This window comes from Nomascus leucogenys, chromosome 23, assembly GCF_006542625.1.
Source record: "Nomascus leucogenys isolate Asia chromosome 23, Asia_NLE_v1, whole genome shotgun sequence".
In the NCBI taxonomy this organism is placed as follows: domain Eukaryota; kingdom Metazoa; phylum Chordata; class Mammalia; order Primates; family Hylobatidae; genus Nomascus; species Nomascus leucogenys.
Genome location: NC_044403.1, coordinates 27,969,942 through 27,993,131, shown reverse-complemented (window position 1 = coordinate 27,993,131; position 23,190 = coordinate 27,969,942). Strand labels below are relative to the sequence as shown.

Below are 23,190 nucleotides of genomic sequence, written 5' to 3'. Positions count from 1 at the left end.
TTGCTTTCAAAATTGGCTCATGTCAGAATCACTCGTAAAGCTTTGTAAAAATTAGAAATGAGGACTGAGTGTAGAGCTGTTGAGTCAGAATTTGTGAGATTATCTCCTTGCACCTTAAATTTTTAAAAGCACCACAGATAGGTTCGATGTTCAGCCTGAGGCAAGAATTAGGAGTGTTTAGAGGATCCTTTTTTGTTGTTTTCCATCTTGGGTAGAACTGCATACCACTGGGAAGGTGGTGCTGCACATCACTTATAGTGGATGGTTTTGTAGTCACAATGTCTTTGCAAAGACATTTTGCTGGTTCTTGTTAAACTATTACAATTGTATGACATAATGTAGATTGTGAATGGTAATCACTGTTTATTGAGTACCTGCTATCTGCAATCTCCAGTTCTGGGTATTTTTATTAATTTTCTCTTTTAACTTACTTTCCTCTGACTGACACCATAGCTTGTGTTCTTAACCACTCTGCGTTATTGTCTGGTAAAGTAAGTTTTTGAGTAAATTCTGTAGAGGCAAGTCTAGTATGTAACATAATCCACACACTATAGGACAGAACTGTGTAAGACAACTATATATAGTTAAGTGTGGCAAGACTATTAAGTATCACAGGAAATCATAAAAGGGAAAGATTAGTATCATTTGAGGTACTGAGGGATGATTGGAAGACCAGTGGAGAATTGTAGTGCTCCCACTGATCTCTTTAGGGCTGTTACGATCTGGAAAGTCCTCTGGCAAAGACAAGTGGATGAGAATGGAGTCATGAGGTATTCAAGAGGCAGTGAAATGACTACCTGTATATCTGGGATAGTGGAAAAGGAGGTTGAATGTGTTAGATGGGATCAGACAATGGAGACCTTTGAAAGCCAAGCAGAGTTTAGACTGGTAGTTTCCAAAGGGAGTTGTGCAAGAGGACCTAATAAGTTATGGAAATACAATATTAGAACTCCTAAAAATTGTTTTCTATAGTAATAATAGCTAACACTTATGTAGTTTAAACTGTATGCCATACACTAAGTAATATATGATTTATAATGTATATATCATATTGGTACTACATAGAACATGCATATAATTTTTTAAATAAATAAAAAAATTCATGCAGTGTGCAAGCAAATATGTCTGGACTATTGGTTTGGGTATTGCAGTAGGAAACTAATGTAGGTTTTTAAGCAGAGAAATATAATGAATATATAATTAATATAGAATATTGTTCTTCTAATAGTACTCATAATAAATGGAAGAAAGTGGAGAGGCTGGAACCAAAGAGAGTAATAATTTATATTTATTGAGCACCTACTATTTGCAAGGCACTGTGACAGATGCTTGCCCATATGTTATTGTCATCAACCCTTTAAACTGTGAGCTTCATGAAGCCAGGGTTTTTATTTTACTGTGATAGTCACAGTTTCTAGAATAATTCTGGGCCCATAATTATTAAAAAAACAAATAGCCATGTGAGGTTAGTGTGACATCACCTTCTGAGAAATTTCAAAGTAATAAAAGCAACTATTATTCATAGAATGCTTAATGTGCTCTAGGTAATGTGCTACATGGTTTATGTATGTTTAATCCTCTTAACAGTCCTTTGAGGTATTAATTCCTTAACTTAAGTAATTCTTCCCAGTTCATTGACTCTGCCATCTTTTCCCTGTCTTATCCTATGTCCTCACTTCCTTACTCATCACTCTTATCATTCCCTTTTGTGCATTCTCAACTCCCCAGCCCAACTCCCATTGTCGTAAAAAACATTGACCCTGATTAAACAAAACTTTCCACGTAATTTGCTGCCTGCTACTGAGCAATGGAGAACGGGGCTAGGGAAAACTTCAAACTAACTGGCCTTATTTTAAATTCATGAATACAAATCTCAGGTAGATTTTCAGTGCTACATTTTTCTAGGAAATTTGGTTTCCTTGTCTCCATAATCATTACTTAACTTAGCGAGTTTCCTAAAACCTCTAACATGTGCTTTTGTCTGATTCTCAGCTTTACAGAGAAATCCAAGGAATCAGATGAGAACAGTCATTTTCCCACCATAAACTCTAATAGTTGATATGTGATAATTCTTTGCCTTTTCTCTTGTTACAGTGGGTGAGCTCCTTCTGTTCCAATCCGTGGCCAGTTCCTTCACTTTGCATTCAGTCTCATCCTCTCTCAACTATTCAGTCCCTTTTCTGAATCAGTAATTTTCTACCTCTACCATGGAAATCATGTCATTTCCATCAGCACATAAATGTTAACTCATATTTCAAACAAACAAACAAACAAACCTGTCCCTGTCCTTGTGTTTCTCTAGTCCCATTTCTCCTTTCTCAGAAGGATTGTCCATACTCCTCATCTGCTTCCTTGCCTCACAGCCTCTCTTGTTTGCTCCAGTCTGGCTTTCAGTCCCACTAATCCAATAAAATTGCTCTTATTTATGCCACCTACAGCCACATCCTCCAGCTTCTGTGGTCCTTTGTCCTCTTCCCACTTCACTTTCAGCATTTGGTAAAGTTAACCATTCTCTCCTTGAAACAGTTTCTTTTTTTGGGTTTTTAGATTCTGTTTCCTTCTGAGTTTTTCTCCTACCTCATGGGACCTCTTTTTAATCTCCTTTACTAGTGCTTTGGGCTAGTCACTAACCTTATCCATAAAGTGGTGATAAAGATAGCATTAAAAAAGATAATACCTATGCAGCACTTAGAATAATGCTGGACACCTGCCAAGAGCTCTGTAAAGGTAGCTGTTAATATGATGTTATTATTTTGTTATTATGATGTGTGTGGTCCATGATGTTTACTTTTAATTTCTGTCACTATCAGTGAGCTAGGCTATTTCTCCAATTCCATACTTTTGGATAGGGAAGAACAATGGCCTTTGGGCAGAATGCCACCTGAAAGTCATCCCTAGAAACAAACACAGATTTTCTAAAGTAAGTCCTATTTGTGTCTTTCACCTCTCCCAAGTGTACAAAGCATGAATGCTAAGCTCCGAAGTTCATTGATTGGAGCAGAAGTGCGTTAGCACTTTAAACCTTTTTGTTTCTACTTAACATGAAAGTTGAGCAGCTAGCTCTAAAATTCTATTCTAAGGAGTTAGAAGTAACTTGAAAACTGGAGTGTATCCAAAAGAGATTCACATTCCTGCCATATGAAGAATATTTGACAGGACGGGGAATGTTTAACCTGGAGAAGAAAATATTTAGTCGGGCTATAATTGCTACACTTAATTGTGGAAGAGGGATTAGACTTGTTCTTTGTCATTCTGGAGAAACACAGGGATAAAAACTTCTGAGAAGCAGTCACTGATTCCCCTTGTGGTAGAACTTTCTTTCTGTTAGAATGGCTCAAAGCAGAATGGGCCGCTACAGGAAGTAGTGAGTTTCCCAACTCCACAGGTGTTCAGGCAAAAGCCAGATGATTTCTTTGCCCACATGCTGTAGAGAAGATGTAAGCGTTGGTACATGAACTTTAAGGGTTCATTCTACTACCAAGAACCTCAGTTGATGAAAAAGAAATGGTGGAATGTTTGACAAGTCTCTTGCTGTTAAGCATTCTAAAAGTCAGAACATCTTTTCTCAAGCACTTCACTCCATTTATCATTATTTGTGATGTTCTTCAGTGGTTTTATAGTAAGTCTGAACTATTGAACTGCATTCTTTTTTTTTCATGTTCTGTACTAATAATCATCTGCTTCCGACCAATATCATCAACTATTTTTCATTAGTCACCAGTTTCAGATTCTGTTCCAGGAGAGTCTTTTGCTGATGCCCTGTGCTGTAGGCTACCTCTGCATTGTGATGTGTTCCTCATGGGATGCTATCCTTTCTTTTTTTTTCCTCTTTAAGACCTTTCTCAAAACATTTTATCCAGGAATACTTCCTCATGGTAATGTGATTTATTGCTTCTTTATTACTTATTCTCAGTTCCTTTTACCATATAGGCTTATACTTTCCTACTTTGTGACTGTTTAATGTGTTTTTTAAAAAATGTGACTTATCTTCTTAGGTAAATTACATTGTATAGGGTAGGGAGTATATTTCCTCATGTCCTGTGGATTCTATGTTGTAGTTTGTGTTTATTATTGCCCTTGATACTTAAATTGTTAAAGTACTGATTGCAAAATAATGTTACAAGATTTTAGGGAAAGGAGCTATTTGTGTTCACAGTTTTAAAAATATTAATATTTGCCATGCTTTTATACTTTGGGGTTTTGTTTAAGGTTCTGCCGTTACTGCAATAGCCACATCTGTGTGTCACGGCCCACCCTGTCGCCAGCTTCATCATGCCCTCATACCTCATGGGAAAGGTGGACGTTCCTCAGTCAGTGGGATTGTGGCTACTGTGTTTGGAGCAACAGGATTCCTGGGGCGATATGTTGTCAACCACCTTGGTAAGTAAAGTTCCTTGAGTTCATATGCTCCATTGCCATTGATCAGGATTGCCTGATGAGAAGCATGAGCTATGTTTCTCCTCATTTTAACAGTATTGTGAATTCCTCTATCTTGGATGTATGTAATTTTTATTTGTTGTGACATTAAGAGCACACTCATGTTCCTATATAGGAATTATTAGGTTAGGAATAAGGGACTCTGAAAAGCTACGGCATCTTTAGCATGGCAAAATATTCTTTTTGTCAAATATAATATCAATTCACATACCATACCAGAATCTAAATATTTACCAAGTCACAATTGTATAATATATCCACATTATGTTAATACTGATCCTTTTTTCAATCCATTCTCTTTTAGGACGCATGGGGTCACAGGTAATCATACCTTATCGGTGTGATACATATGACATCATGCACCTTCGTCCCATGGGTGACCTGGGCCAGCTTCTGTTTCTGGTAAGGGCCTTTATGACTGATTGAAGTTGACAAATATAAATTACTAAGGTCATTTTTGGGAGTGAGCGGCAGTATAATAAAGCAGTAATTTCTTCCCAGAATGGACCAAAGGCATCCTCTATTCCCAGGTCATTCTTTCAGCTAGGTTCCGCGATCTCCTTTGTCATGCAAGCTCTAGATTGGCAGTTGGCAAACTTTTTCTTTGAAGGGACAGATAGTAAATACTTCTGGCTTTGCAGGTTGTGGAGTCTTTGTCATAATTACTCAGCTCTGCCTTTGTAACTGGAAGTAGCCATAGACAATATGTACACAAATGGGCATGGCTGCATTTCAGTAAAATTTTATTTACAAAATGAGGCTGCAGGCTGAATTTGGCCTATGGACTATAGTTTATCAACCCCTGCTCTAGACCTGTGCTGTCCAGTGTGGTAGCCACTGGCCACATGTGGCTGCTGAGCACATGAAATATGGCTGGTCTGAATTGAGATATGCTGTACACATAAAATATACACCAGATTTCAAAGACTCAGTATGAAGAAAAGAATATACAATTCATCATTAATAATTTTTTATATTCGTTACATATTAAAATAATACTTTGGATATATTAGGTTAAATAAAATATATTATTAAAATGAATTTTACTTGTTTCTTTTTTACTCATGTGCCTCATGTTATATTTCTATTGGATAGCGCTCTATAAACATAAAAAAATCACAAATAGGGTGTTTTATAACTTGGTTGTTTAGTATAGATTTAACTTAGAACAGTCCTTTCTGAGCATCCCCTTTGTCATCCTTTAATCTACAGATTCTTCCTTTAGGGCAGTAGTTGCCAGTGGGGTGAGGCAGGGGAAAGACGGTACAGGAGGGCCATTAAGGGAGTGATTAATAGAACTCTTTGATTGTCACAGTGATTGGGGAACCATCCTGGTTATTAGGTACAGGCCAGGGATGCTAAATATCCCACAGAGCACAGGACAGCCTCTTCCACAAAGAGTTGTGCTGCCCCAAATGTCTGCAGCCAAGCTATTGATTGCTATACTCTCTGAGCCTTGATGCTTAAATCTACTGATCTTATAGCTGACTTCCTACTTGTATTGTCCAGTAAGGAATGGAGTTATACATTTTCTCTTTTAAAAAATATGTGCTAAACATCCTTACTATCTCTGGTAATATTCATACAGATTATTTGTAATCCCTTTAAAGTTTGATTTGTTTTCATTTCATTTTCACATTTTCATTTATTCTTGACTCAGTGTTCACAAGCTAAGTGTAATACTTATATCAGAAATTTCTTATTTCCAAAATGTTTTTCTTCTCCAAAATCTTACTGTTAAGTAACTTTTTGGTATTAAAGTTACAGAAGCTTAGCTTATTCATAGTTCCTTGTGCCTTAAGTTTGTTGGTCACCTTGTCAGAGCCTCAAAATTGAAGTATTTAAAAAGTGATAGTTGAAAACTTTTGAACCATTGGAATTGAACCAAATGACATCTATTCCATTATTTCTGCAGAGATTTATTTCCTGAGTGTCTAGCATTGACCTGTGCTCTGAGCACGTTTGGATGAGCAAGACCACAGGGAACTCAGAGGCTTATATGTTTAGTGTTTGTTCATGTGTTTATTTTCGAGAAGGACTATTTGGGGTGTGAGGTGCTGATTTCCCCACTGTAGTCTTTGTTTGCAACTGCTGTCTGAATGTCCATTTGGTTTGCCCACCTGACTGTGTGCCCTTGGGCCTTATCCCTGAAAATTTGGTTTCCTTTTATTACATCATTCATTGCTGTAGATTTTATGTATATTTCACTTAATCATCATCATAACCTCATGAGGTAAGTTGTGTTTTCTAATTTTACGTGGGGTGTGAAGAGATAATTTGTACAAAGTTAGTACATGCCAAACTGGGATTTGCATTCCTGTCTGTTTGACTCCAAAGCCACTGTTTAGACTGTGTCTTTTAACCCACTTTCTATCATCAGTCCTAACTGGTTCTTCCTGCTGGGGCTTCATCTTTTTGTTCTTGAATCTGATTTTATAGTTTGTTTTCTCTTTTCTAAATTAAACAGGCATTTTAGTTCTCTCTCTCTCTCTTTCATCCCCACTTTCTTTCTCTTTTCCCTTCTTGCTCTGTCTCCTTCCTATTGCACTGACCCATGCATATGCACTTATTATTTGGTGCTAAGAAATTCTTATTACTTGTTGTCTTCCATTGAAATGCTTATAGAAACCTGCCCTTGGCTCACCCTGAAGTTTTAGGTAGTTCTCTTTCACTCTTGTTTTTATGTTGTTAATGTAGAAATGACTAGATCTGGGGTTATAAAAGAGGAAAGAATTAAAAAGAGATAAGAAAATAGTCATGAATGGCCCCAACTAACACTAGTTTTTAAAAGACACTCTTCCTATCTTCAGTCTGTAAGTGGTTGCTGTCAAGAAGGGAAAGTCTATCTCCCTAATGCTCCATGCTTCTTTGTCTGTGTTTCAGGATTGGAGACTTGGTTTCCTGGGTTTCTTTTGAAACTTAGTAAGGAGTAGTTGGGTGGACAAAAACTAATATGATCCATTAAAAAGCAATAGCCTCCTTTTTAGCTCTGTCATTTGATTACCTGAGTAAAGTGTACTTCTACCTGTTTGTCTCCAAAAGAGTGAGGGAATCAGCAGGGAGTTCGAGACATCATTTCTGTTGTAATAAGTGGAGCTTGGATGAAATGGCACCGTATTATGACTACAGCAGATGGCCCATTTTGAAACTTGCGTTGAGGAGGCTGCAGAAGTGTTGAATGCTGAGGTATACCCCTGTGTTTTCATCTGATTGCTTTCTGCTATCATAGGAATGGGATGCGAGAGATAAAGATTCTATCCGACGAGTAGTGGAACACAGCAATGTGGTCATCAATCTTATTGGACGAGACTGGGAAACCAAGTAAGTCTTTGACTCTCATTTCTTCTTTGCTTAAGTCTTACTTAGGGCTTAATAGACCTTTGTTGGGCACCTTCTATGAGCCAGCTATCACAGTGACATTTTCAATTAGTGAATAAGGGTTGGTTGAACAACCACTTGCATACCCAGTGACACCCCTTAGGAGATGTAGCTGACATTAAGTCTGGTATAAGTCAGCAGTGTGATATACTGCCCATAAAAAGCCAGTATGTGGTATTGGTGTGGCTGGTGTGGGTCCTGTACTTGGATCAGTCCCTATGGGATGGGGTTAAGAAATAGGATTTTGCCTGTTCTGATGTTTAGCAAGCTGAACATTGGTTTTTCTTGTGTAGACAATGTTGTAGATGTCTTTTCTGCATTGTTAATTGGAGATGGCGTGAGGACTAATTTGAACAGTTCTTTGTGTGGATTGTTTATTAACAAATAATGTTTCAATCCTATAGTCCACAACACTTCGTTTGCACCTCTTTTTTTAGCGTTAAAGTTTGACTTAGTTTTTTAATATATGTCTTCTCATCAAATATTTTATAAATTCTTTGATGACTTGGGGGTCTTATTCAACTTTTTATCACCCCTAATGATTAACATAGTATATTGTACAGAGTAAACATTTAGTTAATGTTACTGAATGAAATTATTGACTGACTTGTTTTTAGTTTCTTTTTTTTCCCTTGTAGGAAACAAAGTCCCAGGGGTAAGAAGTGATTCCTAACACTTCAGCAACCAGTATAGCCAGGTTTCTTTAAAGGGCCTCAGCCTCAGGATTCCCTGATAATGCAGAACATGATGTATACTGGATTTCTTTTTTTTTTTTTTTTTTTTTTTTTTGAGACGGAGTCTCGCTCTGTCGCCCAGGCTGGAGTGCAGTGGCGCAATCTCGGCTCACTGCAAGCTCCGCCTCCCGGGTTCACGCCATTCTCCTGCCTCAGCCTCTCCGAGTAGCTGGGACTACAGGCGCCTGCCACCACGCCCGGCTAATTTTTTGTATTTTTAGTAGAGACGGGGTTTCACCGTGGTCTCGATCTCCTGACCTCGTGATCCGCCCGCCTCGGCCTCCCAAAGTGCTGGGATTACAAGTGTGAGCCACCGTGCCCGGCTGTATACTGGATTTCTAACTTAGAGTAGGCCTTAAATTGTGTAGAGTAATGATAGTGCGCAGAGCTGTCAACTTTTTTTAAAAAATAATTTTGGCTTAAAAAAATTAAAATTTTTTTTTTTATTGTTGTTTTAGAAATAGAGACAAGGTTTTACCATTTTGCCCAGGCTGGTCTTGAACTCCTGGGCTCAAGTGATTCACCCGCCTTGGCCTCCCAAAGTGCTGGGGTTACAGGCATGAGCCACCACACCTGGCCAAATTTAGCTTTAAGTTAAATCATTGCTGTTTAAAAGTTTAAGTAGTATGAATTTCAGTACTGTTATGAAAACCAGCTTATCACATAAAGCTTTGAGATCCTGTGTGTGGAGTTCTTAACCAATCCTTTTATTTTTTTTCTTCCAGAAACTTTGATTTTGAGGATGTTTTTGTGAAGATTCCCCAAGCAATTGCTCAACTGTCCAAGGAAGCTGGAGTTGAAAAATTCATTCATGTTTCACATCTGAATGCGAATATTAAAAGCTCTTCGAAATACTTGAGAAATAAGGTAAGTAACAAATTTATCTGGGAAGTGGTTCACAGAGCCAGAGTTTCTTGGCCCATTTGAAACATGATCTCAGTGAGAAGGGTTTATCATCCACATATCTAGAATTAAAAGGTTTTCTGATTCCCTGCATCCAGAACTAGGGGTGTGTGTGATGTTTCGACATTTTGATTGATTGCCTTCTGTTTGCAGGGAACTGTGCTAAGGGGCTTCAGAGTTGGCTAGACCATGTTACTATTGGCATTCAGATACTTAAAGTTTCTTTGGGGCATCATTGAATTATACAGAAACTATCACAGATTTCTGCCAAAGGAATCATACCTGTGTCATCTACCATGGTTAAAGGACCATCTTTCTTTCTTACCCCTTGCATTGTAGTGGTTTTGTTCCATTCTTAAAGGGGCGATGTGAAGGCTCAGAATGACAGGGATTAATATTTGCCAGGGAAGATGCCTATTCACATAGTACTTACGCTCCTTTTACTCCCAGAAATGCCATACCTAGAGACTGACCACTTTAGTTTGGAGTCAGTCTGTAACCTAAGTGAAATGTGTTCATTGTTAGGGACTCAGAAGGGATATCAGTGTCTGGCAGTGCGCTTAACATTTGGATTCTGCCATATGGAAGCCTGTTTTGAGTCATACTGATAAGGACAACAGAGTTCCTTGATAATGGTTCCAAGTTTTTGACTCACCACATTAGTTTACTGGATAAACTATTTTTTAAGCACCTACTATGTATCACATATTGTGTTAAGCACTGTGGCTACAGTAGTAAATAGAGAGAGAATACTTGTGCCTGCCTCTGCCCAAACATTCATAAAATCTTCAGGATTTCATGACTGGAAGGGAATGGGAGGTGTCAATGGTGAGGAAGAGAGAAGAGTCAAAGATGTCCAGCCCTCTAGCTGAAGCCACTGGGTAGATGATAGTACTGTTGAATAAGATGGGAAATACTTGAGAGGGACTAGGCTGTAGGGAAGTGACTCTTAGCCTTAGTCTCACATTAAAACCACTGAGGGAGCTTTTAAAAATTCTGATGCCTAGGCTGTGCTCCAGACCAATTAAAACAATTTCTGGGGTTGCGACTTCAGCACCAGTATTTTTTAACTCTCTCTAGGTAATTCTGAGTGCAGCAAAGATTGAGGAGCACTATTTTACTTGAGAGAATGGAAGATGATTGAGTTTTGGACTCATGTTTCAGGTGCATTTCACATGTGTGTCAATCTTCCAGGTAACTGGTATGTAGGGTTTCTGATCCTGGAGGTCAGAATAAAGGTCTAGGTTGGAGACAGAAATGTGGGAGTTACCAGCATTTGTTGTTAATTGAAGTAATGGGAGGAGATAAGATGGCTGAAGATTGAGAAGGTAGTTTCAGATTGGGCCCAGAACATACCAATGGTTAGTAATCTGGTAGAGAAGGAGGCACCTGCAGAAACCCAAACCAATGAAACAGAAAGACTAAGCAGGACATGATAAGGCAGAAGGGAAACCAGGAGAGTATAGTGCTAGGGAAGCCATGGCAAGACAGTCTCACAGGAGGAAATGGATACTTATGAATGCTATTGAGAAGTCAAGCAAATATGAACTGTAAAGTCACCTTGGATCTACTGACCTGGAGGTCATTGGTGATCTTATCAAGAATAGATTCAGTGCAGTGGTTGGAGCAGAATCCAGAATGCGGGTGCGTGAAGAGTGAGTTGGAGCTGAGGAAGTGGGAATGGTAAGGGTAGGTACATTTTCAGGTAGCTTGACTGGCAAGAAGAAGATGAAAGACTGAGAGGATAGAAGCTGGAGGGGGATGTGGAGTTGGTATTTTTTTTTAAGGTAGAGGATCTACATTGTTTACATGCTGGTAGGGAGATGCTGGTAAAAAGAGTGAGGCTGAGGATGTGGAAGAGAGAGTAAATTGGACAGGTTCCTGAAAAAGTGAAAGGACCTGAGCTCTAAAGCATTGAAAGTGGCACTGTTCCTCCCATCAGGTAAGAGAGGAGGAGAAAATTGTGCTTTATATTCCAGAGTTTGTAGATTTAGTGGTGAGAACTAGAGGTGGTTTTTCCTCTACTGTCTTATATTTTCTCTTTTATTAGAAGGCAAAGTTATTTATTGGAAGGAAGAGAAAAGAAAGGGATGTCTGAAATTTGAATAGAATAGAAAGTGTTTCATATTTTCTCATGGGAAAGTAAGTTAATCAGAGGAAAACACGGTTTTTGGGAAATGTTGAGGGCCCGGTTAAAATTGGAGGCATGAATTTATAGTGGTACCAATTCATGATTTTTATTGATTTATTTTCCTGCCAGCTGCTCAAGGCAGTGGGAGTGCCTGGCCCAAGGGAGGCAAATGGAGTTCTTCTAGGATTAGAATTTTGCCTAGTAGCTAGAGTAAAGGACAAAGGGACAAGGTAGTTTACAATATTGGCAAGAGAGTGATGAGAAGATGGTCTGTGGAACCTAATCTGGAATTCAGAGGGGAGGACAGGAACAGTCGGAAGAGTTGATACAGGGGAAGCAGAATCAGTGCACTAGAGTTCTTGAGAACGTTGAGAAACAGGTATCCCAGGAGCAGATGAACAAAGAACAAGCAGGCTGGAAATTGTAGGAAATGGACATCCAAGAGTAGGATGTCTTCATTTAATACCTCAGAAGAAGAGCAATTCCAGATGTTGATATAGTAGGTGGTGTAACTGAGTTAAGAGTGGTAGAGGTGGAAGGAAGAGGAGGTCATTGGAGTTGAGCAGCTCAAGAACCTGAGAAGTCCAAGCCCACTTGGACATCATGTCACCCCCAGTGGTGGTGGAAGTAGAAAGGAAGACTGAATTAGGTGCTGATATCTTCATCGAACAAGAAGACTTGCCTAGGAGGCTAGTAGATGATAACAAGTAAGGATGGTATAGCAGTTGAGATTAGGAAGATTAGTGACTCTATTCCCAACCTCCTTTGGATATGTAGGTACTGGTGACACTTCCACTATTGTAGCCTGCTGCCACCATACTGTCCTTTTTCTAACAGGCTGCTAGATAGTTGACACAAACCAGAGAATCTGTAAATAGAAGGAAAAATGGAGGCTGAAAAAATTCTACTTTGATTTTTCTCCTTCTTCAGTGTAAGCTTCCCTTAAAATAAATATGGGAAGAGACTCAACCAAATCTGTAAGGTGCAGGACATTTTTGTGGATTATATTTTTTAAAAGTTCTGTGTAACTGAGTTTTATGAATTACATGATTACCTTTATCTGGAGGAAAGTATCGCCTTTGAAATACAAGTCATGTCTTACTTAATAGTGGAAAGAATGGACGCTTTATTCACTTGTCTCTAAACTCAAAACAGCTTTGTTTGGTTATTGTTTAGGCTGTTGGAGAGAAAGTAGTGAGAGATGCATTTCCAGAAGCCATTATCATAAAGCCGTCGGACATCTTTGGAAGAGAGGATAGATTCCTTAATTCTTTTGCAAGTACGTATTCTTTCTTAATGGTAGAAGAGAGGGATACTGATTAATCAAGTTGAAGTTGCTCAAGCTAACAGTTTTCTCTGACAGACTAAGGATATATTTTTTCTTTCCCAGTTGCCTTTTTCTCCTCTAGGTTTATATTTTCATAGTCAATGTAGTCTTTGTTATATTCCATATCAAAAGAAGCAACTTAGATTAATGGAAAGAGCATGAACTTGGGAGTCAGAGACTTGAGTTTAAGTCTTGGCCCAGCTACCTCTGTGACCTTGGCAAATATTCAAATATCACATGGAATAGTGTCTGTGTCCTAAAATCCCCTGTGTTATACCTATTGATTCTTACCCTCCTATCCACCCCCAACCCCAGACAACCACTGATGTTTTTATTGTCTCTATAGTTTTGCCTTTTCCAGGATATTATATATATGGTTAGAATCATGCAGTATGTAGCCTTTTTAGGTGGACTTCTTTCACTTAGCAATATGCATTTAAGGTTCTTTCATTTCTTTTCATAGCTTGATAGCTCATTTCTTTATATAGCTAAATAGTATTCCATTGTGTGTATTCCATTGTATTGGATATTGGTTTATCCAATTTAGATGTTTCTATCTTGTTTTTCCCCCTGTTGCTTGTGTCCACCTAACTCTGTAATAATTGTACTTAAAAAAATGTGTGGTAAAATATACATAGTATAAAATTTCCCATCTGCTATGGGCTAAATTGTGCCCCCTCATAATTCATATGTTGAAGTCTTAACACCATTGTGAATTTATTTGGAGTTAGGACTTTTGGAGGAAATTAAGGTTAAATGAGGCCATAAGGGTGAGGTCGTAATTCAGTAGGATTGGTGGCCTTATAAGAAGAGACAAAAAGAGAGATCTCTCTCTCCCTGTGTGCACATACTGAGGAAAGGCCATATGTGAGGACACAGCAAGAAATCTGCTGTCTACAAGCCAGGAAGAGAGCCCTTACCAGGAACCAAACTGGCTGGCACTTTGATCTTGAGTTTGCCAGCCTCCAGAACTGTGAGAAAATATATTTTTATTGTACAAGCCACCCAGTCTATGGTATTTTGTTATGGTAGCCTGAGCAGACCAAAATAGATTTTGGTACCAAGAAGTGGAGTGCTGCTGTAACAAATACCTAAAAATGTGAACGTGCCTTTGGAACTAGGTAAAGGTAGAGGCTAGAAGAGTTTTGAGGTACCTGGTAGAAATATGGACGTTAAGGGTGATTTTTGTAAGGTCTCAGATGGAAATGAGTAATATGACATTGGAAACTGGAGGAAAGGTGATCCATATAATAAAATGGCAAAGAAATTGGCTGATCTGTGTGTGTTCTAGTGGAAGGTAGAACTTGTGAGTGATGAAATTGTTTATTCAGCTGAGAACGTTTCTAAGTACAAAGTATTGAAGAAATGCCTGGGTTCCTCCCGACTGCTTATAATAGATTACAAAAAGAGAGAAAGATGAAAGGAAGAAGGACTTGTCAAGCAAAAAGGAACCAGAACCTGAAGATTTGGAAAATTCTCAGCTTACCCATATTGCAAAAAATGAGAAAGCTTGTTTTGAAGAGAACACTAAGAGTGTGGCTGAACAACCATTTGATGAAGAGATTGTGGATGCGACTCACCAACTAATAAGCTATCTCGGCAGAAGCCAGGAATAGAGATGAGATTACATCAGCCAAGTCACCACCAGTTTGAACTAGAGGGGGCAGAATGAAAGAAGCCTGTCTGACTTCTGATATCCTACAGGACCAGACCACAGAGCTATTTGGCTGTGAATTTGAGCTATTCTTCAAGAAAAGGGAAGAATGACCCCAAAAGTGTTTCAGAGATGTTTAGAACTATCTCTTTGGTTTCAAAGGATGGGGCCATTGCCTCAGTTTAAACAGACCACATGGTCTTTGTCAGAGGCCTTGGAGGTGGGACCACCCAGAGTCTTGGAGGTACAGCTGCCTGATCCTTGGGGATACAGCCCCCTGGAACCTTTGAGGTATGACCCTCTCAGAGCCCAGCAGAGCTATTGGGGTGAGACTGCTGACCCAGTAGGTCCTGGAAGTTAGAACTACCGCATCAGTGGGTCCTGAAGGTGAGACCACCACCTCTATGAATGTAGAAGGCAATGCATCTAGGCAAAGAAGATTATTCTTGAATTTTAGTAGCCACCCTAATAGGTGGTATTTCATTGTGTGTGTTTTTTATTAGATTCTAAAATCTAATAGAATTTACCTTGCTAAGTTTTGGACTTGCTTGGGACTTGTTACCCTTTCTTCTTTCTTACATCTTCCTTGTAGAATAGGAATGTCTTATCTTATGCCTGTCTCACGGCTTTGGAAGCACGTAACTTGCCTGGTTTCACATGTTCATAGTTAGGAATCTTGCCTCAGGATGACCCACATCTTGAGTCTTACCTATATCTGATTTAGATAATATTTGGATGCGACTTTGGAGTTTAGAGTCTTAAGACTAAGACAAGATTAAGACCCTTTTAACTATTTATAAGAGTACAGTTCAGTAGTATTAAGATATTTACATTGTTGTACAACCAATCCCCAGAACTTTTTCATCTTGTAAAACTGAAATTCTGTACCCCTTAAACAACTCCCTGTTCCCTCCTTCCCCCCAGCCCCTGGCAACTACCATTCTGCTTTTGGTTTCTATGAATTTGACCACCTCATGTAAGTGGAATCATACAGTATTTGTCTTTTTGTAGCTGGCTTATTTGACTTAGCATAATACGCTCAAGGTTCATCCCTGTTGTACCACGTGATGTGATTTCCTTCCTACTGAAGGCTGAATAATACTGTGTTGTATGTGTGTGCCACATTTTGTTTAATAAGCCATCCATCAACGGATACTTGGGTTGCTTCCCACTTTTGGCTATTGTGAATAATGCTGCAATGACCATGGATGTAGAAAATATCCCTGATTTCAGTTATTTGGTGTATGTACTGAGAAGTGGAATTCTGTAGCATATAGTATATCTATTTTTATTTTTTCGACAAGCCACCATAGTGTATTCCATAGTGGCTGCACCATTTTACATTGCCACCAACAGTGCACAAGGTTTCCAGTTTCTCCAGATCTTTGTCAACATTTGTTATTTTCTGGTTGTTTGATAATAGCCATCCTAATAGTTGTAAGGTGGTATTTCATTGTGTGTGGCTTTTTTGTTTTTGTTTTTGAGATTGGGTCTTGCTCTGTCACCTAGGCAGTGATACAATCGCAGCTCACTGCAGTCTTGAACTCCTGGGCTCAGGGGATCCTCTTGCCTCAGTTTCCTACATAGGTGGGACCACAGGTGTGTACCACCACACCTGGCTAAAAATATATATATATATTTTTGTAGAGACAGGTCTTGCTGTCTTGCCCGGGCTGGACTCAAACTCCTGGCCTCAAGCAGTCTTTTTGCCCCAGCCTCCCAAAGTGCTAGAATTATAGGCATGGGCCACCATGCCTGGCAACAATGTGGTTTTGATTTATGTTTTCCTAATGATTAGTGATGTTGAACATCTTTTCATGTGCTTTTTGGCTACTTTATTATTTGGAGAAATGTCTATTCATGTCCTTGGCTAATTTTTTAAATTGGGTTGTTTATTTTTTGTTATTGAGTTGTAGGAGTTTTTTTATTTATTCCGAACGTTAAATGCTTATCAGATATGTGATTTGTAAAATTTTCTCTCATTTTTTAGTTTGTCTCTTCACTCTGTTAATTGTGTTCTTTGATGCACAGAAGTTTTAAATTTTGATGTAGTCAGGTTTATCTGTTTTTACTTTTGTTGCCTGTGCTTTTAGTATTGTATCTAAGGAGTCATTGCCAAGCCCAATGCCATGAAGATTTCTCCTTTTGTTTATGTCTAAGAGTTTTAGAGTTTTAGCTCTTAGGTTTAGGTCTTTGATCCATTTTGACTTAGTTTTTATATATGGTGTGAGGTCAGGGTCCAATTTTATTCTTTTGCATGTGGATATCCAGTATGTTGAAAAGATTGTCTTTCCCCATTGAATGGTCTTGGTGCTTTTGTCGGAAATCATTTGACCATATATGCAAGAGTTATTTTTCTCTATTTCATTGCTCTGTATGTTTGTCTTTATGCCACTGTTTTGATCACTACACTGTTTTGATTACTGTGCCTTTGTAGTAAGTTTTCAAATCAGAAAGTGTGAGACTTCCAAAAATTTGTTCTTTTTCAAGATCGTTTTGGCTATTTAAAGGAATCCCTTTAAATGCCATATGGATTTTAGGATGGAGTTTTCTATATTTCTGCAAAAATAAAAAGCCATTGGGATTTTGATAGGGATTGCATTAAATCTGAGATTGCTTTGGGTAGAACTGACGTATGTCTTAGTCCATTTTGTGGTACAACAAACGTTGAGTAATTTATAAAGAAGAGAAATTTATTTTTAACAGTTCTGGAGGCTGGAAATCTCACGATCCAGGTGCTGTTATCTGGTGAGGGCCTTGTTGCTGTGTGCTCACGTGGTGGAAGGTGGAAGGGTGAAAGGGACAAATGCTATGTCCCCACATGGCAGAAGAGGAGAAGAGCAAGCTAGCTGAATGCTGCATGATGCCTTCTTTATGAGGGCCTTAATCCCATTCATGAGGGAGCACCCTCATGGCCTAATTATCTCTTAGTTCGTATCACATTGGCAACATCTGAACTTTGGAGGGAATATATTAAAATCATAGCAACATCCTAACAATATTAAGTCTTCCATTCCGTGAACTTGGGATGCCTTTCCATTTAATTGTGCCTTTAATTTCTTTCAGCAGTGTTTTGTGGTTTTCAGTGTATGTGTCTTTTGCCACTTTGATAAAGTTTATTTTTAAGTATTTTATTCTTTATTGTACTATTGTGAATAATTTCTACTCTTTTTTTTTTTTTTCCAGACAGAGTCTCACTCTGTCACCCAGGCTGGAGTGCGGTGGCACAATCTTGGCTTACTGCGACCTCTGCCTCCTGGGTTCAAGCGATTCTCCGGCCTCAGCCTCCCAAGTAGCTGGGACTACAGGTGTGTGCCACCACGCCCAGCTAATTTTTGTATTTTTAGTAGAGATGGGGTTTCACCACATTGGCCAGGCTGGTCTCAAACTCCTGACCTTGTGATCCACCCATCTTGGCCTCCCAAAGTGCTGGGATTACAGGCATGAGCCACTGTGCCCGGCCTAATTTCTACTCTTAAATGCTTTAAAAAAAAAAAGACAAACAAACAAAAAAAACAAAAAAACTTCTTTAACGTAACATTTAAACTACTTGGGATTTGTTTTAGTTTACGGTGAGAACTAAAACATTATCTCACATTTTTTTCAAATAGCAGAATAATTGTGCCAGCGCCATATATCAACTAATATTTCCATCAGGCCCTTTTTCTGGGTTATCCATGCTGTATCACTCATCTGTTGACACAGCAGCAGAACCCATCTAGATATTAACTAGATAGACAGCTCATCTGTTCTGTTGCCATATCAACAGATGAGTATCATAAGGAGGAAGAGTTCTGTGTTTCTCTTTAGAATGGGTGCAGCTAGAGTCCAGTCTTGGGCATGGCGATGCATTTAGCATTGCAGAGTAGACCAGTTGTCAAGCCATTTGACCTCTTTTCTTTGTTCTTCATGGTTTTAAACGTTTGGCGTTTTTATTTTCCGAGTTTGTTATCTGAAAAACTAATGACTGCCTTTTGTAAGTGCATTCACTTCCTCAGAGTCAGCTACATTCATTATATTATTTCTATTATGCACAATAATTATGTTAATCTTAAGATTGTTGGGTCTTACAGCAACTTAAGCCTTCTCAGTATAGTTCTCATTCTTTCTTCCACTAGGTATGCATCGGTTTGGTCCTACACCCCTTGGTTCCTTGGGCTGGAAGACAGTTAAACAACCAGTATATGTAAGTAATTAGATGAAGGGGATCAGAGAGGAATTTTTGATGAATTCAGATTTGAGTGATCAAGTTTCTGGTTTTGTCCTAATTTAGTAACTCTGTCATTTTCTTTGTCAACTTCTATCAGCTAGCTGCCTCTCAGTTTACTTAAGAGGTACATGCCTTCTCTGTGTCTTCACTTGTTCATTTAAGAAAAAATTACTGAACTCATAATGTGCTAGACACATCATACATGTCACATGTCACTAGGGAAATAAAGATATTAACTACATAGACACAAATTGCTGTTCTCAAATTGCTTTCAGTCTGAGGCAGATAAATAAAGCAGTTATTGTACAACGTGGTAAGTGCTATGATAAGGAGAGGGTTTTATGTAATTACATCAGAAGGGCACCTAATCTAGACTTGGGCATTTCAAAAGGAAGGGCATTTAGGGTAAAACCTTAAAGATGACTAAAGGTAAGCCTGATGAAGGGACTTGGGGAAGAGTATTGCATGCAGAGGGAACAGTAGTATATACAGGGGCCCAGAGGTGAAAGAGCATGTTGGATTCCATGTTAGATTGAACCAAGTTTTCTCAGTAGTGGCACTATTGACATTTTGAGCCAGATAATTCTTCGTTATGGGGGTTGTTAAAGGATGTTTGGCAGCATTCCTGGCCTCTAGCCACTAGATGCCAGTCACAGCACCCTTCAGTTGTGACAACTGAAAATGACTACAGACAGGTGTCAGATGTCCCCTGGGGGGCCAAAATCACTATACTATTACTGTTTTTGAAAATCAAAATGGTAGAATATTAGCAATTCCATATGGTTCAGCCTAATAGCTTGTGATGGTTAATAAGAGAGTTGGGAGTGGTAAGAGATGAGCTTGGCAAGTTGTGGGCAAAAGCAAATCAGAAAGGCCTCAAGCTATCTGAAGGTAAGTGCATTCCAACTACAGAAAATACTTGGATGAGCCTTGGATTATGCGTACTTGGAAAATACTTGGATAGCAGGGATTAGTTGAGCTCTTGAGATAGCTCATTCTTTTAAGAAGCTTTCTGGGAATAGATAATGCCATTATTTTAACTTCACATTTTCTTTGTTGAGATCAGCGTGGCCTTCTTCCTTTCTCCTTCCTGCCTTCCTTTTTCCCTTCTTTCCTTTCTTTCTATCTCCCCATCTCCCATTCTATCTCTTTTTCAACAATTACTTAAACATATATTATAATTTCTTACAGGTCGTAGATGTATCCAAAGGAATTGTTAATGCAGTTAAGGATCCTGATGCCAACGGGAAATCCTTTGCTTTTGTTGGGTAAGTGCTTAGAGTTTGAATTTAAAATTGTGCTATTATAATGAAGGAATCAATATCTAAATTAGTTACTAACAGATTTATTTGTTGCACTTTTACAATATTAAATCTCCTCATTGCTTGCATTAAATCAGAATTTGAGGGAACCTGGAATCTACTTTAATGAATGATTCTTCTGTTACCGAAGTCTGAGAACCACTGCCCTAGACTATTACATATACTTAGTCCAGTGACCCTTATGGATGGTTTTGTACTACTCCAGTGATGTTTTTAATATATAAAAGGATATTGCTGTGAATTCTAAAACACAAACAAAACACTTTTAGGGAGTGAGTATGGTTATAAAACCACATTAATTTTGATGGAGTATCACAGTGACCCCAGAGGCTGAAAAATGGGTGGTTTATAGCACAATTATTAGTGCCGTGCAAGATTGATTATTTCTTTTATGCTCTTTGCTAAAATTTGCTCTCAGAAAAAAAGGGGTACAGTTAAGCTATGTGACTTACCTGAAATTACTAAATCATGTCAGAGCTAAGCTTAGGAATTTTTTTGCTGAATTAACTAAAAGTCAAAAACTAAGACTTCATTTGCCAAGTTGAGAGGTATTGAATTCACCTGGTAAGTGGTTCAGAACCCTGTGATTCTATGAAGCAAACTACTGACACTTGGCATCTATGAAAGTTAAGGATCTGGCTCAGTAATTAAGGGATAGCCTAATTCCTAAGAAATGTTTGACTCTAGAGGAAAATGACACTCTTCTCTTTAAGCCAAGAGGCATAGAATATATTCTCAGAATTCTGAATCTATACATTATTATGTTCCACTAGTATTATTTAATAAATAATTTTTTTCAGTGTGAAAAGTCTTGGTTTTCCATGTTAACTAGCAGCTGCAAAATATATTTCTCCTTTTCAGTTCCCAGTTTGGTACATTAGCATGCAATCAGTTATATAGTCTAGGTAAGAATTATAATTCAATATATTCAATACAGGTTTCATAAAATACTAAACACAAAAGACATTAGTTCCAGTGAAGAGGTACATGGACTAGGATTTCAGGGAATAAATGAGCAGAAATGGCTTTGTGAACTTTACTTGCTCTAGCTCTGGATGAGTTGCACATTTTCCTTTTTACCTTTGCCCAGCCATTATCCTTTTGTCTGGGCTCCAGTAAGTCATTCTTGTTTGGCGTAATGTTGGGAAAAATAATACTAGACATTGCAGTGTAGATATTTTTCCTCTTGAAATTGTAGATACGCATCTACACATTTCTTGTCTCTTCGGCCCCAGGAGAAAACTTTGCTTCTTTCTCTGATATTTTGAGGCTAAGGCAGTGGCATAAGACTATAATTTTGCTCCTAGGTTTTTTGTAGTTATGAATTATATTATGTTGGTCCATTCTATTTGCCATTCATTCATAAAATACCTATTGATACGCATTCACACAACATTACACACAACTGTGATGATGAATAAACACATTCAGCAAAATCATGATGTATAAGATCAGCATAGAAAAATCAATATACACTAGTAAATGAACAATGTGAAAATAAAATTAACAAAAGAATTTTATTCACAGCAGCATAAAAAATAATAGAATATTTAAGTATAAATTTAACAATTAAATTTATTATATTATACCTAATAAGTAATAAGACATACCATGTTCATGGATTGGATGAGTCAGTATGATTAAAATGATAATTTCCTCAAATTGATTGACAAATTCAACTTTTCTATCAAAATTCCAACAGACTTTTTTGCAGAAGTTGATTCTAAATTTATATGATAATACAAAGACCTTCCACAATAGACAAAACCGTTAAGTTTCATAATTTCAAAAGTTAATAGCTATAATTATCAAGATAGTGTGGTACTGACATAAGAATTGACATATAGATGAATTAACCAGAATTGATAGTTCAGAAATAAATCTTTATGGACAACTGATTTTTGAAAAAGGTGCTATGGCATTTCAAAGGGGAAAGGATAGTTTTTCAACAAATGGTTTTGGGATATCCACAGTAAAAAAAAGATGAACTTCAACTCCTACCTCGCACTGTACATGAACAAATTAAAATAATTCAGAGACTTCAGTGTAAGAGTTATAAAGCAAGGATTGCTGGCAAGATGGCTGAATAGGAACAGCTCCAGTCTGCAGCTCCCAGCGAGATTGACACAGAAGGCAAGTGATTTCTGCATTTCCAACTGAGGTACCTGGTTGATCCCATTGGGACTGGTTGGACAGTGGGTGCAGCCCAAGGAGGGTGAGCCAAAACAGGGTGGGGTATCGCCTCACCCGGGAAGCATAAGGGGTTGGGGAACTCCCTTTTCTAGCCAAGGGAAGCCATTAGGGACTGTACCATACACTCTGGCCCAGATACTGCACTTTTTCCATGGTCTTTGCAACCTGCAGACCAGAAGATTCACTAAGGTGCCCACGCCACCAGGGCCCTGGGTTTCCAGCACAAAACTGGGCAGCCGTTTGGGCAGACACTGGGCTAGCCACAGGAGTTTTTTCTCCATACCCCAGTGGCACATGGAAGGCCAGTGAGACAGAACCTTTTACTCCCCTGGAAAGTGGGCTGAAGCCAGGGAACCAAGTGATCTGGCTCGGCAGGTCCCACCCCTACGGAGCCCAGCAAGCTAAGATCCACTGGCTTGGAATTCTCGCTGCTAGCACAGCAGTCTGCGCTCAACCTGGGACGTATGAGCTTGGGAGGGAGGGGCATCCGCCGTTGCTGAGGCTTGAGTAGGTGGTTTTACCCTCACAGTAAACAAAGCCACCAGGAAGTTCAAACTGGGCAGAGCCCACTGCAGCTCAGCAAGACCACTGTGGCCAGACTGCCTCTCCAGATTCCCTCCTCTCTGGGCCAGGCATCTCTGAAAAAAAGGCAGCAGCCCCAGTCAGGGACTTACAGATAAAATCCCCACCATCCTGGGGCAGAGCACCTGAGGGAAGGGGCAGTTGGGGATGCAGCTTCAGCAGACTTTTAACATCCCTGCCTGGCAGCTCTGAAGAAAGCAGCGGATCTCCCAGCACAGCATTTGAGCTCTGCTAAGGGACAGACTGCCTCCTCAAGTGGGTCCCTGCCCCTGTGTATCCTGACTGGGAGATACATCCCTGTAGGGGGCCAACAGACACC

At 38.9% G+C, this 23,190-nt stretch overlaps 1 protein-coding gene across 1 annotated transcript in view; it reads left to right on the top strand.

Annotated features, from left to right (window-relative positions):
• Positions 1-23,190, top strand: part of NDUFA9 (NADH:ubiquinone oxidoreductase subunit A9) — a 38,295-nt gene that overhangs the window by 961 nt on the left and 14,144 nt on the right. Inside the window, exons 2-8 of the mRNA XM_030804875.1 lie at positions 4,210-4,380; positions 4,742-4,839; positions 7,667-7,758; positions 9,275-9,416; positions 12,760-12,862; positions 18,683-18,750; positions 19,966-20,042. Coding sequence (XP_030660735.1) covers positions 4,210-4,380; positions 4,742-4,839; positions 7,667-7,758; positions 9,275-9,416; positions 12,760-12,862; positions 18,683-18,750; positions 19,966-20,042 — 751 coding nt within the window. The remainder of the gene's footprint in view (positions 1-4,209; positions 4,381-4,741; positions 4,840-7,666; positions 7,759-9,274; positions 9,417-12,759; positions 12,863-18,682; positions 18,751-19,965; positions 20,043-23,190) is intronic.